Source organism: Manacus candei, unplaced genomic scaffold (genome assembly GCF_025592945.1).
Source record: "Manacus candei isolate 608988 ecotype Guabito, Panama unplaced genomic scaffold, ASM2559294v1 h1tg000045l, whole genome shotgun sequence".
NCBI classification, from domain to species: Eukaryota; Metazoa; Chordata; class Aves; order Passeriformes; family Pipridae; genus Manacus; species Manacus candei.
Window position 1 is genome coordinate 7,039,549 of NW_026138093.1, and position 16,402 is coordinate 7,055,950.

General features: G+C 52.8%; 1 protein-coding gene and 1 long non-coding RNA gene across 3 annotated transcripts; one reads left to right on the forward strand and one right to left on the reverse strand.

The window, feature by feature from the left end:
- The first annotated feature begins 76 nt into the window (after window positions 1-76).
- Window positions 77-6,722, forward strand: LOC127475027 (zinc finger protein 696-like). Its single transcript, XM_051796329.1, has 6 exons — window positions 77-128; window positions 2,827-2,901; window positions 3,829-3,945; window positions 4,022-4,100; window positions 4,289-5,123; window positions 6,119-6,722. The coding sequence occupies exons 3-6, from the start codon at window positions 3,928-3,930 to the stop codon at window positions 6,720-6,722; spliced, it is 1,536 nt and encodes a 511-aa protein (XP_051652289.1). The 5' UTR covers window positions 77-128; window positions 2,827-2,901; window positions 3,829-3,927.
- Window positions 6,723-6,979: 257 nt separating this feature from the next.
- LOC127474978 (uncharacterized) lies at window positions 6,980-9,872 on the reverse strand. 2 transcript variants are annotated; one of them, XR_007906034.1, is made up of 3 exons: window positions 9,598-9,872; window positions 8,864-8,940; window positions 6,980-7,042 (listed from the first exon to the last, which is right to left on the reverse strand). It is a non-coding gene; the product is annotated as an uncharacterized LOC127474978 (long non-coding RNA). The 2 variants fall into 2 exon arrangements; XR_007906033.1 differs by lacking the exon at window positions 6,980-7,042 and adding an exon at window positions 8,478-8,659.
- Between the last annotated feature and the right edge of the window lie 6,530 nt (window positions 9,873-16,402).

Below are 16,402 nucleotides of genomic sequence, written 5' to 3' on the forward strand. Positions count from 1 at the left end.
CGGCTGCGCGCGCACCGCGCTCAGAGAACGCCGCCGCAGCCAATCAGCGCGCGGCCACGCCCCCGCAGCCCCGCCCCCGGCCCTGCCGCGTTGGCTGCCGGGAATCGGTGATGGCGGCGGGTCGGTCGGTGAGCTCTGAGTGCGGGCGGGGGGTGCGGGAGAGCGGGGTCTGGGGATCCCCTCGGGGGCTGCGGGGAGCGCGGCTGGGGGGGGAAAAGCTGGAGGGCTCGGGAGGGTTTAGCGGGCGGGTTCGGAGCTTCCCGAGGGTCAGAGCGCAGGGCCTTGGAACCGTCTCGGGGGCCGCGGGGCCCGGAGGCCTCCCAAGAACCCGGAAGGGTGATTCGATTCCTGAGAAAGTCCCTCGGAAAAAAAAAATCAAACCCACCCAACCCAAAAAAGAACTCTAAAAAAAGGAAAAGTGAGAAAAAGGTGAAGGAAAAACTGGAAGGGCGAGGAAGATTTTATTGCTTTGCTTCAGTTTTTCCTTGGTCTCCCCCTTCTCAGATTCTCTGCTCCCTTCCTTTACAGAAAGCTCTTCTGCTGTTCTGTGGTTTTGTGGTCCCTTAGGGGCTTTTAGAGGTCCCTGAGGAGGTTTTGGAGGCCTCTGAGGAGCTTTGGTGTCGCGAAGTGACTTAGGGGGGAGGTTAAAGGTCCTTGAAGGGGTTTGGGAATCCCTGAGGGAGTTTTGGAGTCTCCGAGGGAATTGGGAGGTCCTGGGGGCTTTGGGGGGGTGTCTTTGAAGCAGTTTTGTGGGTTTCTAGGGGGATTTACAGAGTCCCAGACGGTTTTGAGGGTCCCTGATGGGGTTTTTGAGGTCCCTGAAGGGGCTTGGGGGTCCCAGGTGGGTTTTGCAGGTCACTGAGAGGGTTTAGGGGGTCCTGGGGGGGAGATGAGGTCTCTGAGGTGATTTGAGGTGCTTTTGAGAAGGTTTTGATGGGTCCAGAGGTGGATTTCTGAGGGGGTTTCAGGGGTTTTGCCTGGATTTTGGGGGTCTCCGTGTCAGTCCTGTCTGGCCATGGCCAACTAAAACTCCTATAAGGCCATTTCCCATCCCACCACAGCGCCTCTGCCAGCCCAGCGAGCCAACCCCAGGGAAAGGGGATCCCAATTCCCCCTCGAACCCCAGAGACTCCCAAAACTCAGCACACAGAGACCCCAAAGGAAGGGGGGCCCGGGTGTCCCCTAAAGCCCAGCAGTAGGTTCAGGGGATCTCCCAGCCCCCAGGGGAGGGGTCCTGGGGGTGCCCCCAAAAGTCCTGGGGGAGCAGAACTGACTAAGGGGATCCCAGTGCCCCCAGTATAGCCCAGTGACCTCCCAGTGACCCTCAGTATGGCCCAGTAACCCCCTCAGTGACAACCCAGTGTGTCCCAGTGACCTCCCACTGCCCCCCAGAATGACCCAGTGATCCTCCAGTGAGCACCCAGTAACCCCCACTATGGCCCAGTAACCTCCCAGTGTCCCTCGCTGTGTCCTGGTAATCCCCCAGTAACTTCCCAGTCCCTCCCAGTGCTCCCTGGTTCCCCCCAGTGTGTCCCAGTATCCCCCAGTAATCACCCAGTGCCCCACAAAGCCCCCCAGTTGTCCCCAACATGTCCCCAGATGCCCTTGGCCTTTCTGTGAGTGTGGGGGGGCGTTTTTGGTGTCAGAGGGTCCGTGGGGGGCTCCTGGGGTGAGATGGAGGGTTGGGGACATCAGGGGTTTGGGGACAGTGGGGTTAAGTTTGGGGACAGTGGAATTCGGGGTGTCAAGGGGGGAGTTGGGGCTGGGGAGGCCCTGGGGACATTGGAGACAGCAGGGGGGTCTCAGAGTGGCAAAGGGGGAACTGGGGACACCAAGAGGGTCTTGGGGACACCAGGGGGGGTCTCAGGACTCACCTGCTCTTGTTGCAGCCCCTCCTCTCCCCCCCAGGCCTCTTTAACCCCCCCAAAATGTCCCTTAACCTCCATTTTCCCTTTAATCCCCTCCCCCCACAGATCCCTTTGATGCCCCAATGGCCCCAAAACCTGTTTTAACTCCCCCAAATGCACCCGAAGTCCCCCAACCCCCCCCAAATCCCCATCCAACCCCCCCAGGTCCCTCCAAATCTTTCCCAGCCCCTCCCTCAAATCCATTCCAACCACCCTCAAAGAGGGATCACCCAGCACCCTGGGACAGGAACACAGTGGGCTGTACTGGGGGCACTGGGCTGTACTGGGAGGGCACTGGGGGGGGCTCAGGTGTCCCAGGACAACATGGCCCAGCTCCAGGAGAGATCTGGGGAGCAGTGAGGAGGTACTGGTCTGTACTGGTCTGACCTGGTCTGTCCCCCCAATCCCCAAAGCCCCTCCCCAGCTCCCCCAGGACCCTCCCACACCCCAAAGCCCCCCAGGTCCCCCCAGGCCCCTGACTTGGTCCTGCTGCCCCTTGAGCATCTGCAGCTGCTGCAGAACCAGGCATTTCATCAGCAAATGTGCAGGTGACCCCAAGCTGGGGGTGTGTTGATGTGCTGGAAGGCAGGAGGGCTCTGCAGAGGGACGTGGCCCAGCTGGATCCATGGGCTGATTGCAAGGGGATGAGGTTCCAGCAGGCCAAGGGCCGGGTCCTGCCCTTTGGCCACAAGAAGCCCCGTCAGCCCCCCGGGCTGGGGCCAGAGTGTCTGGAGAGCAGGCAGGCAGAAAGGGAGCTGGGAGTGGGGATGGACAGGAAGCTGAAGAGGAGGCAGAGTGTGGCCAGTGTAATGTTAGAAAAGCAGAAGAGGTTCTGGGCTGGTTGTAGAAGGAGAAAGAAGCCCAGAGGCCAGTGCAAGCAGGCAGCCTACAGCTTGCACCTGATGTCCCCTCCCTGCAGGTTCCTGTCCTTGAGCCCAGGCCCTGAGGTGAGGCTGAGAAGTGGCGCGGAGGTGAGCCCAGAGCTGTCCCTGAGGTGAGGCTGAGAATAAGTGCAAGGCAGAGGTGCTGCTGAGGAAGGAGAGCCCTGTGGTGGGGAAGAGGCGAAGGTGCCCATCCCCAAGCAGGTGCTGTGTCCATCCTCTGTGTGCCAGGTGAGCTGGGGCTTTGCTGCAGAGCTGCGGGCGCTGATTTGAGCGTCTCCAAGTGCTGAGATGGTGGGCACCCAGGAACACAAACTGTGCCTGGCCACGGAGCCTGCAAGGAGGAGCAGAGACAACCGTGGCAGTGTGGGGGTCCAGGTTGTCCCTGTGCCTTCCCCTGCAGGCCCTGGCTATCCCTGCTGGGCCCCTGTCCATAATCCCCTTAGGTTCCTGCACACCTGCTCTCCAGAGCTTGACTCCCTGCAGACTTTGCAGGGAAATCTGTGCTGGCAGCTGCATCCTGAGCCCAAGGGCAGTTTGTATCCCAGAGTGCTGATCCACCCTGGGGACCCAAGGGATCCTCTGCCATTCCATCCATGCAGCAGGAGTCACCCTCCTGCCCTTGACTCCCTGCAGAGGAACAAGTGCCCTGTCTCATTTTGGGAGAAGCCAGATGCTGCCCCTGGGCCATCAGAAGTGGTGCTGAAGCCTCTTTCAGCCCAACCCCGGGTGCAGTTTTCTCATCCCCTCACCGAGTGCCCGCTCCCCCAGCCGGCACTGACCAACCAGGGTGTTTGGACACTTGGTTTGGTGATTTGGAGAAACAGCCCTGGGCTGGCAGGGGGCTAGAGAACCTCGAGCAACAGCCCTGGAGAGTTTTAAATGATACTACATTAATACAGCTTTTGATTAATATATTGCAACTCAATCAAGTTCTCATGAAGTGACCTCACTCTCCTCATCCTCCCAATTAAACACCTTTTTTTGGGTTGACTCTTCATATTTTGTGTATTTTTTCTCTTAAATTTAACTTTTTGCAGTTTGTGAGGAGGTTCATCTCGCTATTTCTAAGAGGTTTTTTACCTGAATCATATTGGTTTGGGATTTCTGGGCTGAATCTTGGCGTTTTGGAGGTTTTTATGGTCACAGGATGCCCGGTGAGTTCTAGAGATGGACTTGGGCAGGAGGAACCCCCAAGCCAACACGCTCAGCCCTTGTTTTCCCCCCCATCAGGATTTGTCCTTCCCAAAGCTTGGGCGGATGGAGGAGGAGGCTGTGAGGAAGAGGAAGATGCCTTGGGCCCCCCAGGCAGGTGAGGAGGAAGTCAGTGTTCCTTTGGGCGGGTGTTGTGCTGGCTCTGTCAGCCCAGCATGGCCCCGGCTGCAGGACAACCCCGCTGGCGCCGCTGTCCTGCCGGGGCCGGAGTTGGGGGGATGTCCTTGGCCTTCCCTGTGGGCCGGAGGCAAATCCCCTGCCTGTCCTTCTTGCTTCCTGCCCCAGGCCCCGAGGTGAGGACGGAGAGCCCGGAGGACAAATCCCCCCGTGAGACCCTGGTGGGAGAGGCCGTTTTGAAGGGCTCCCCGGCGCAGGAAGGCAGCGGGGAGGAAAAGGGCCGGAGATCCCCCCGCAGGAGGGGCTCCAAAGCCAGCCCAGGGTGCTCTGAGGAGGAAAGAACCAGCCTGCGCCGGGAAGGCGGCCGGAGCTTGAGCAGGAACTCCAAGGTCGTGGTCCCAAGGCAACATCCCACGAGAAAGAAGCCCTTCAGGTGCTTGGAATGTGGGAAGAGTTTCAGGAACAGCTTCCACCTGATCCGGCACCAGCAGCTCCACACAGGGAAACGGCCCTACATGTGTAGGGAATGTGGGAAGAGCTTCAGAGACAGCTCTGATCTCCTCAGCCACCAGCGCATCCACACTGGAGAACGGCCCTACACGTGTGGGGAATGTGGGAAGAGCTTCAGTGACAGCTCCAACCTCCGCACCCATCAGCACATCCACACTGGGGAACAGCCCTACACGTGTGGGGAATGTGGGAAGAGCTTCAGGCAGAGCTCCACCCTCCGCTCCCACCAGCGCCTCCACACCGGGGAACGGCCCTACAAGTGCTTGGAATGTGGGAAGAGGTTTATGACCAACTCCAATCTGTACACGCATGAGCGGACGCACACGGATGAGAGGCCCTTCCACTGCACCGACTGCGGGAAGGGCTTCAACCGGAACTGCACCCTCGTCAGGCACCGGCGCATCCACACCGGGGAGAGGCCCTACAAGTGTGGGGAGTGTGGGAAGAGCTTTGCCCAGAGCTCTACCTTGACCTCACACCAACGGACCCACCGGTAAGCGAAGCCCCACCAGTGCCAATATATTCTGTGAGTGCAGGGCTTGAGGTGTGTGGGATTGTGTGGACAGAGAGAAAGAACTAACATTCAGAAACATATCTGCTTCCCTGTCTCAATTAATAAACCCCAGAGTTTGACACATTAATAATATCCATAGCAATTGTGATTTGACTGTATATTGTGACCTGCATATGCACATGTGAGCATAAGGACATAGGAAATAGGTGTTGTAGTTTCTGCAGTTCTTGTGTTATGGGTGAGGGGAGAGAGGATTCGAGCTAAAAATTGTCTGAACATTTTGGGAGTGCAGAGACATCTGTCTGACCATCACTAGGTATGCTTTGATTTTAAGGCAGAGCTTGTTAAAGAATGCAATAACTTAAAGCCAGCTGCACTCTTGAATTTTTGCTCTTTCAGCAATAACAGTAGCACTAATAATTACTAATAGTTAATGAGCTAACATGCAATAAATGTATCTGCTCATTTTGACATATATGTGTCGCCAGAACAGAGAGATTTCTCTGAACAATTTTTCCTGCACTCTGTATGTTTTTCTTGCCATGGAAGTGACAAGCTGTATTGTTTATACTTATAGACTGTGTGAAAATATGTGATATTTATACTTGTTAGCTGTGTGTCTAATTATAAGGTTTGAGAACGTAATATGTTTATAGTAAGAAAGCCTTGAGAAACTGGAGATAATGAAACACCTGCAGATTTAGAACACCCCTAAAAGCATATTAATTAGAAAGAGCTTTTTATGCCAAGGATGATTTCAGGTCGCATGGACAGAGCCTCAGATCCAATAAACTGAGAGCATGAGAGGCGTGCACAGACTGAGCTGTCCAATCACCTTGTTGTGAGCATGTACCCTGAGCAAACTAAACTGTATAAAAGTTAACTGCTTTAAATAATAAATTGGACATTGCTTTGATCACATTGGTCGTGTTGCTCTGTCTCTGTACCTCCTCATCGATATCTGGTGCCCGTAGCAGGGACTTCTTCTTCGTCAGTTCCGAGGGACGTGAGGCGAACAGGAGGAGTTGGGAGAAGCAGCTGTCGGAGGTGGCGTGTCCCCCGGCGCTGCGAGAAAAAAGCTGCAGCAGTACAAGAGAAATCCTGCCCTGGTCAGGTGAGTCGGCTGAAGAAAGGAGAACAGGGTCTGCTCTTTCAAAAGAAGAGGCAGTGCAAACGCTCCTTTATTTAATTCTCTCTGAGAGAGATTCTAATTATGACGAAAAAGCCCTTAAAGGGTTACTAATCCCCACAGCTAAAGCTGCCTTTGAGGTGTCCATTTGGGACGCTATAAAGGAACAGTTAGGGGAAAAAATCACAAAAAGATATGACGAAGCAGCTCGCTATTCTACATTGTGGCAGCTGCTGACTGAAACAGAGCAATTTCTAAGGACTGAGGGGCAAGTTACAGCTTTAGCCTATGCTGTGTTAGCGAGCAGCTGTGGTGGTTTGAAAAACCTTTTCTCTGAGGCAGTAATGGTTTGCCCCACTGATAATACTGGACCAATCAATAGTCCACGTGCGCCCTACGGGAATTACACACCCACAGAAAGGGAAGAGAAGGTGGTGAAGGTAGTGTAGGAGGGTAGCCATGATCTGAGCCACGAGGAAGCAGGGGGCCAGTGAGCCCCTCTGGGGGCCAGTGAGCCCCTCTGGAGGCCAAGGGCCCAGCCCCCAGCTGACGTCACAGGAGACCCGGTATAGCGTCAGTGCTGGACTGGTCCTGTAATCAAGGGCTGGAAAAGTTTCCTCACTGTCAGCAGCAGCAGAAGACACTGAAAGTGGCAGCAGAGCAGTCCTGAACAGAGACAACAGTGGCTGAAAGCCAAAAGGTAGCCAGGAGCAACGAGATAACATGAAGCCGGCTGAGAGACGCAGAGATGTTCCTGCAGGAGGGAGAGCTGGCAACAAACCAGAGGAAAACTCAACAGAGCTGGTTTGGGGTAAGACTGTATTACTTTCCCAAACCCCAGAGACTCCTTAAAAAGGAGGGGTGGACTTCCAAACCCTTAGGGAGTCCCGAAATGCAGCAGCAGCTGGAGAGAGGGAGAAAGGAGCTGAAAACCCAGAGCTGTCCTGAGAGCTGAGCCAGGACGGAATGCGGAGGAGGTGGCCGTGCCCTCTGCTGCTGCTGCTGCTGCTTCTATTCTGCTACTGAGCTGAGACAGAGCAGAAGAGCTTTGGTAAGACTGAACTGAAAGTTGTCCTCAATGTTCTAACCCAACAGGTGTGAAGATCTACAAGGAAATTCCCCGAAGGCTCGGGCTCAGGGTTGAAATTTCCACAAAGTAAGAACAAAAATCCTAACTGCTATATTTAAATCTGCTGCCCTTGGGAAAAATGGAGGACACTAACCAGTGCCACAAAAACCTGAAATGAAGGAACTGGGGCCTGAGAAGTGATTTTCTTCTTGGACTTTTATTGAAGAAGAGGAGAAATTTAATTTAATGTAAATATATATGTGGGTGTAAGTAAACCTTTGTGAATATTTTCCCCTTCCCCCAATAACGAATGGTTGTGTTTTGTCTGAAAACTCTCCACATGGGGTGAAAAAGATATCAAGTCCATACCATCACTAAACCCTCTCACAGGGGCAAACTGTGGGAGGGGGGCTTGAACTTAAAAATTAGATTTTGGGAGTTTCAAACCACCACAACCTCACACCAAGGGACCCACAGTAAGAGAAGCCCTTCAAGTTCCCCGACTGCAGGAAGAGCTTTGGCTGCTGCTCCAACTCCATCAGCCATCGGAGGACCCCCATTGGATGATCCACAGGGACCCACGTTGGGCACAGACCTGGTGACCCACAGTCCAGGTGTCCATGCTGGGCAGTGTATTGGGTTTTAGATGGCCATGTTTTGGTTCCTGGGGGGCTCCAGGGGTGGGTTCTGTGAGCAGCTGCCAGAAGCTTCCCCTGTGTCCAGCCCCTGTCCCGACCCCCCTGACAGTGAGGGTGACTCAGGGTCTTGTGAACTGATCCCTTGGGGCAGATCAGAGTTAGTTTATCTATATCTATATCTATGTCTATATTTATATCTATCTATATATGTAGGGTTTAGTTTAGAACAATTCTGTCTCCATGTAAAGTAGGTTTGGGACAGTTTTGGCTCCTGTCTATAGTGATATAAAAACACAAAAATAGCACTTCCCCTCTCTGGCTCCAAACCCAGCCTGTCCCCTCCAGGGGTGGGTGTTCCCCCTCTGCCCCGGGCGGTTCCATTGCCCTTGGGCAGCAAAGCCCCCACTGCTTCTGCAACTGAGAGTGTTGGAGCCATGGACCATTAACATTCCAGTCTCTCCCAGCTCTGCATCCCAAAAGTCAAGAGGATCCAACCTGTCACCTCAAAGTGGATCAATCCCACTGAAAATGGCTCAATCCCACCCCAAAATTCCTGTGTTTCTTATTTTCCCTATGTAATTCTGGGGCCACCAGTGCCACCCCTCAGCTCTCTTCAGGCTGAGGCTTGGCCTTGCACTTTTGCCTTTGCTGGATTTCTTCATCAAATATTTCTCTCTCCCTGAAAACAAAAATATGGAAGGTTTTCTATAATCTGGACATCTTTAGACCATGTGGACAAATTGCAGTTTGCAGTGTTGGAACGGAACATTTTCCACGTTTAATCATTTGTTCCCATCCCTCCCAGGAGGGAGGACACTGAACTCTTCCACAGAAACAGAAAACTAGTAACAAAAATTCAGAGACTACTGAAAATGAAAAATACCTTTTGCTCACAGGTGGCCCTTTCATGTCCTTCTCTTCTGCCTTCTTACAATCGATGTTATCTGTGGCAGCAGTTGCCTAGATGATGGCCAAAAAAAGCATTTAATTCATTTAGAATCATTCCAGAAAACTGAATCACAACTGGGGATTTGAAACTGCCTCAGGGGAGCACATTTGGAAAAAAGGGTTCCTCAGTCACTTAGAAAATTTGACTGAAACTGCTCATTGTGGGCCTGAAACTCTTAAATAAATAATACCAACTCATCCTGCATCCTTCCCAGGGGAGTATTTTTATCCCCAGATTAAGATATTCTCCAGGGATTTTGTCTCTACACAAATCAATGTTCTCCTGGGAAAAGCACCAAGTATATGAAACAAGTAACTGTAAAAACAACCAACCCACCCACCCCACACACAAAGAAAATCCCAAGAAAACCCCAAGAACTTGCCAAATTAAATAAAACCCTGAAAACCAGGCTTTGAAGCATGTCAGAAGTAATTAAAATACATGAGAAATCAGTCCTTCTGCCTTCAACAAACTGCCTCAAACTTCTCCTTTCTGTGCTTAAAAATCAGCATTTCAGTGACTCAGGCTGTAGACAGGTATGAACTTTGCTGCCCAGCTCAGCCACCAGTGCCCCTAAAGGTCCCCCAGAAAAGGGGATTGAGGGGGTCCTGGGTGGGCTCTGGATGGATTTAGGGGGTCCTTGGGGGTCTGTGTGGTGGTCCTGGCACCTTTAGGGTGAGCTGGATGCCCATTGAGGGGGAGGTGCCCTCCCAAAGCCCCCAGAGCAGGTTGACACAGGGGAACGCAGGGGGGGTCTCCATTCCAGATCCATTCTGGGGCCGGTTTTGCCCTCCCCAACCTCGGCTCCTCCCTGAGTCACATCTATCATATGACATCACATCCTCCTCTGTGACATCACATCCTCATCTGTGACATCACATCTCATCTATAACATGATATCACACATCTCCCGTGACATCACATCCTTCTCTATGACATCACAGCTCCCCTATGACATCACATCCTCCTCTGTGACATCACATCTCATCTATAACATGATATCACACCTCTCCTGTGATATCACAGTTCCCAGTGACATCAAATTCTCCCTGTGACATCACATCTTTCTCTGTGACGTAACAGCTCCCTGTGACATCACATCCTCCTCTGTGATGTCACAGGCCTCCTATGACATCACATCCACCTCTGTGATAATACAGCTCTCCTATGACACCACAGCTTTCCTGTGACATCACATGCTCCTCTGTGACATCGCATGTCTCCTATGACATCACATCCTCCTCTGTGACATCACAGCTCTCCTATGACATCACATCCTCCTCTGTGACATCACAGCTCTCCTATGACATCACATCCTCCTCTGTGACATCACAGCTCTCCTACGAAATCACATCCTGTTCTGTGACATCGCATGTCTCCTATGACATCATATCCTCCTCTGTGACATCACAGCTCCCCTATGACATCACATCCCCCTCTGTGACATCACATCCTCCTCTGTGACATCACATCCTCCTCTGTGTCATTGCATGTCTTCTATGACATCACAGCTCTCCAGTGACATCACATCCTCCTCTGGGACATCACATCCTCCTCTGTGAGATCACTGCTGTCCTATGACATCACATCCTCCTCTGTGACATCAGAGGTCTCCTCTGACATCACATCCTCCTCTGTGACATCACATCCTCCTCTGTGACATCACATCCCTCTCTGTGACATCACTGCTGTCCTATGACATCACATCCTCCTCTGTGACATGCATGTCTCCTATGACATCACATTCTCCTCTGTGACATCACATCCTCCATAGTGACATCACATCTACCTTAGTGACATCACATCCTCCTCTGTGACAACACAGCTCTCCTGTGACATCACATCCTCCTCTGTGACATCACATATCTCCTATGACATCACATCCTCTTCTGTGACATCACAGCTCCCCTGTGACATCACATCCTCCTCTGTGACATCACATCCTCCTCTGTGACATCGCATGTCTCCTATGTAATCACACCTCCTCTATGACATCACCTCCTCCTCTGTGACATCACAGCTCTCCTATGACATCACAGCTCTCCTGTGACATCACATCCTCCTCTGTGACATCACATCCTCCTCTGAGACATCACGTCTCTTATGACATCACAGCTCTCCTATGACATCACAGCTCCCCTGTGACATCACATCCTCCTCTGTGACATCGCGTTCTCCTCTGTGACATCACATCCTCCCCTGTGACATCACAGCTCTCCTATAACACCACAGCTTTCCTGTGACATCACATCCTCCTCTGTGAAATCACAGCTCTCATACGAAATCACATCCTGTTCTGTGACATCGCATGTCTCCTATGACATCATGTCCTCCTCTGTGACATCACATCCACCTCTGTGACATCGCATGTCTGCTATGACATCATATCCTTCTCTGTGACATCACAGCTCCCCTAGGACATCACATCCCCTCTCTGACATCACATCCTCCTCTGTGACATCACATCCTCCTATGACATCACATCCTCCTCTGTGACATCACAGCTCCCCTGTAACATCACATCCTCCTCTGTGACATCACGTCTCCTATGACATCACAGCTCCCCTTTGAAATCACAGTTCCTCTATGACATCACATCCCCTTCTGTGACATCACAGCTCTCCTATGACATCACAGCTCTCCTGTGACATCATATCTTCTACTGTGATGTCACAGCTCCCATGTGACATCTCAGCTCTCCTGTGATATCACATCTCGCTTATTATTTCACAGCTCCCATATTACATCACATTCTCCCATGACATCACATCCTCTTTGACATCACATCTCCTATGACATCACATCCTCCCTGTGAAATCACAGCCCCCCTGTGACATCACATCTTTCCTTTAATATCACATCATCCCTATGACATCATCCCTGGTTGCTGCCTGGGGATCTGTCCAGTCGTAGATGTTATCACGAAAAAGAAACTCTGTCTTTTATACAGGCAGGAAAACTGGAATCCTGATGCCTTCAAATCTTCAGCAAAAACCACGATTCAAATTTCGAGCACTGCTCTTCTGTCTCCACTGAGCCAGTTGGAGGTAGCTGTGATTTAATAAAGCAGCAACAATGGGCCCAAACCCATGGTGTCCTTCAGATGCACCGTGTCCTGAGCAGACTGAGTCCTGCTCGTCCTGTCCTGCTGCCTGCAGGACAACTTCCCCCTCGGCACACCCCCAGCCCCAGCCTTGTTTGGGAAGTTGAGCTCTGGCTGAGGCTTTCCCCAGGAGAAGCCTCATTTGTCTCTCCTCAGGGCAGTCCCCCCCAGCACCCAGCCAGGATAGGACACAGAATGAGTGGCCCCAGCTCTGCCTCCCCAGGAATGTCCAGGCATCCCACGAGGCGTCTGCTGTTGCTGCATCACCACCTCCCCTCACCAGAATGGATTTGGAAGGCTTTCCAAGCAGAGGGACCAGATGGAAACCTCTGGACCCCACAGAGAAAACATCCCCAGGGTCTTGTTGGAGCACAAATCTGCAAACAGGGATGACAGGTCAGAGAATTACAGAATCATCAACATTGGAAGAGACCTTCCAGATCTTCTAGTCCAACTGTCAACCCAGCACCACCAGAATCACCCCTAAACCCCATCCCAAAGTGTCACATCCAGATGCCACCTGAATGCTTCCAGAGACTCCACCACCTCCCTGGGCTACTTGTTCCAATGCCTGAGCACTCTCTCAGTGGAAAAAGGGTTTTTGAATATCTAATATGAACCTTGCCTGATGCAATTTAAGGCCGTTTCCTCTCTTCCTGTCACTAAAGGCTTTGCAGAAGAGACCGACCCCCACCCCACCAAAACCTCCTTTCAGGTCATTGTAGAGAGCAATGAGGTCCCCCCTGAGCCTCCCCTTCTCCAGACTCAACCAGCCCAGTTCCCTCAGCCGTCCCTCAGCAGACATGTTTTCCAGAGCCTTCCCCAGCTCTGTTCCCTTCTCTGGACACGCTCCAGCCCCTCAAGGGCCTTTTGGCACTGAGGGGCCAGAACTGGACAGAGCATCCAGGTGGGGCCTCCCCAGTGCCCAGCACAGAGGGGCAATCAGTTCTCTGCTCCTGCTGGCCACACTCTTCTCCACAAAGGCCACGATGCCCTTGGCCTTCTTGCCCCCCTGGGCACACTCTGCCTCATATCCAGCCCTTGTCAAGCAGCACCCCCAAGTCCCTTCCTGCTCAGCAGCTCTCCAGCCCCTCTGCCCCCAGCCTGGAGTGTTCCAGGGAGTTGTTGGGACCCAATGGCAGACCCTGACACTTGGCCTTATTGATCCAGCCTGTCCAGATCCCTCTGCAGAGCCTTCCTGCCCTCCAGCACATCCACACTCACACCCAGATCAGTCAGTCTCCCAAACAGGACAAAGTCTGACCACCAGCAGTCCAGGGTGTCAGTTCTGCTGCCCCCTCCTTCCTCCACCCAGAATGGAAAACTCCATCATTTTGGGGTCTCTGTGCCCGTCGGCTCCGACCACCACATCCCCCACCAGTCACAGAATCATGGAATGGTTTGGGTGGGAAGGGACCTTAAAGAGCATCTCAGTCCAACCCCTGCCATGGGCAGGGACACCTTCCACTAGACTCAGAGCTCAGAGCCCCATCCAACCTGGTCGTGAACACTTCCAGGGATGGGGCAGCCAGAACTTCTCTGAGCAACCTGTGCCAGGATCTCACTACCATCACAGTCCAGAAATTCTTCCTAATATCCCATCTAACCCTTCCCTCTCTCAGTGTGAAGCCATTCCCCTTGTCCTTTCACTCCAGGACCTTGTAAATAGTCTCTCTCCATCTTTCTTGTTGGCTCCCTTCAGGCACTGCAAGACCATAATTAGGTCACCCCAAAACCTTCTCTTCTCCAACCTGAACAATGCCAATTCTCTCAGCCTTTCCTCACAGCAGAGCTGCTCCATCCCTCTGATCCCTTTGATGGTCTCCTCTGGACTCGTTCCAACAGGTCCATGTCCTTCCTGTGCTGCAGCCCAGAGCTGGAGGCAGCTCTGCAGGGGTGACAACATTACAGCCCTGTGTGTTCCAGCAAGGACACTGTGGAACCTCTTGGAGTAAAGGGGCCATTGTGACACTGTAGGGCCTTCTGGAGCCAAAGGAACCCTGGGACACTGTGGAACCTCATGGAACCAAGGGTTCATTGTGCCATGAAGGCTCTCTTGGAACTAAGGGAGCCCTGTGACATTTTGGGCCCTCATAGAATCAAGGGGCCATTGTGACACTGAGGAACCTCGGGGACTCATGGAACCAAAGGAACCCTGGAATTACCAGACCACTGTGACACTGCAGGGACTCATGGAATGAAAGGAACCCTGAGACTTTTCAGAACCTCATGGAATCAAGGGGTCACTGTGACACTGCAGAGCGTGAGAGAGACAAAGGGACCCTGGGACACTGTGGACCTAAAGAAATCAAGGGCCCATATTGGCACTGTGGAACCTCATGGAATCAAGGGGCCATTGTCACACTGCAGGGCTCATGGAACCAAAGGATTCCTGGGACACTGTGGAATCTCATGGAACCAAGGGGCCACTGTGTTATGTGTAGCCTCCAAAAACCAAAGGAGTGCTGAGACATTTTGCAAACCCATGGAATCAAGGGTCCATTATCACACTGCAGAGCCTTATGAAGCCAAATGGACCCTGTGACTCTGTGGAACCTCATGGAATCCAGTGGCCATTCCCACACTGTAAAACCTCATGGATACTCTCAGGTTCCCATTATTAAAAGACACCTCTGCCCAAATTCAGCTGCAAAGGAGACCATGTGCCAAAGTCAGCAGTCCAGGTTTGATTTAACAGTAAATAGGAGGGAGAGAGAGAGAAAGAAATAGAAAGAGAGAGAAGAAGGGGGTGGCGGGAAGACAGAGAGAGAGAGACAGAGATGAAGTAAATCTATCACACCATGGAGATCCCTGAGGCTCCCGCCGGTCCTTCTTCACCCTGCTCTGCTCGGTGGAGGGTCCCCAAGTTGTGCTTCTGGGCTATCACTTTTATACAGCCCAAGCCCCGGGTATTCAGGGGGGTAGATGCTGTTCCCACAGCTTGGGCTGGCACATGGACAAGGACTTGCTTCCTTTCCCACAGCTTGCCACGGTGGGAGTTTTGCCTGGTGTGCTTCCAGTCTGCAGGTGGGAATCTTTGTCTGGATGGGTTCCCCAGACCTGCCTTACCAGCCCTGGCTTCCTGTTGGGGCTGTCTGCTCTTTCCCACAGTCTGCACAGTGCAATTCTGTCCTGGGGGCTACTTCTAAAGCTTTACCTCCCTTTTGGCCTTGGAATTAAAGGCCTTCCTGTTTGCCACCAGTGCTTATGTGTTGTGGTGCCTTATGGGATTTTCCTTTGACAGTGTTTTGAGACAGTTCATTGTGCCCTTCAAGGAACCTGACAGCCAGGTGGGGCAGCCGGGGGGATGACGACAGCCTGCAGGGAAAGGGGCAGGGCATGGACACTGTAGGACAGCCTGGGCTGGAGAGGAGACAGGGAGGGGGAGAAGCTGAAAGGCCCTGACAGAGCCACCTTCTGCAGGCCTTTGGCCAGGGCTGCTGTCTGTGCCCCTGATGCCAGGAGGAGGGGAGTGCCCCTTGCAGCCCTGGGGCCTCATGGCCTCCTTGTCCCTGCTCAGCAGCCTGGCAGGTGCCACCCCATGGTCCTGCCCTTGGCATTGCACATCCCACATCCCAGTACCCCAGGAAGAGCCCTGAGGAATGAGGCAGGGACAGGATCTGCCTTCATAGGGGCTCGTGGGCAGGGCTTGGTCCTTTGGATTAAGGAAACAAGTCAATGTTTATTCAGCATCAGAGCCACCTTTCCCTTGCTTGTCCATCCTTGTCATCACTGTCTGCAGTTTTCTGCTCTAACTGGAATCTGGAGACACTTTCACAGTCATGTCCTTCAGTGGGACCCATGAACAGTACAAGAAACTTCAGTATTTCAAACTCATTTTGATATTTCAAACTCATTTTGACTTCCTCAGAAGTTGTTTGAACTTCCTCTCAGGGACTGAGTCTCATGTAAACAACTATAAAACCCCCTGAGGGTCATGAAATGCCTGGGGCTGTTGCTGTGCTGCTGAGCTGGGCCGGGCTCCTGGCACACAGGGAGCTCCTGGCAAGCAAGAAGAGCTTCAAAGAGACAGCTCTGCTGGTGAGCAGCTCCTCTGCACAGCCCAGCAGGGCTGAGGGCACTGCCTGCAGCACCCAGGGAAGAAAAGCAAGGCAGAGAGAGGTTACACACAGCCTGGGCTGGGAGGGAAGTCGAGAGGAAGATCCACTGGAGGAGGAATCTTTCCAGGCTCCCACAGGGTGAGTCAGCATGAAGGGCAATGTGTCTGCAGTTGGTGCAAAGATCTCCTAACACTGGCACATCCCACTCCCTGCTGCACCATCCCAGGCACATCCCAGCAGGGTTCCCTTCTCCCAGGGATGGCTGCAGGGTTGTTAAGCTGGGCTGTACCACCCAGGCTGCCCCAAACT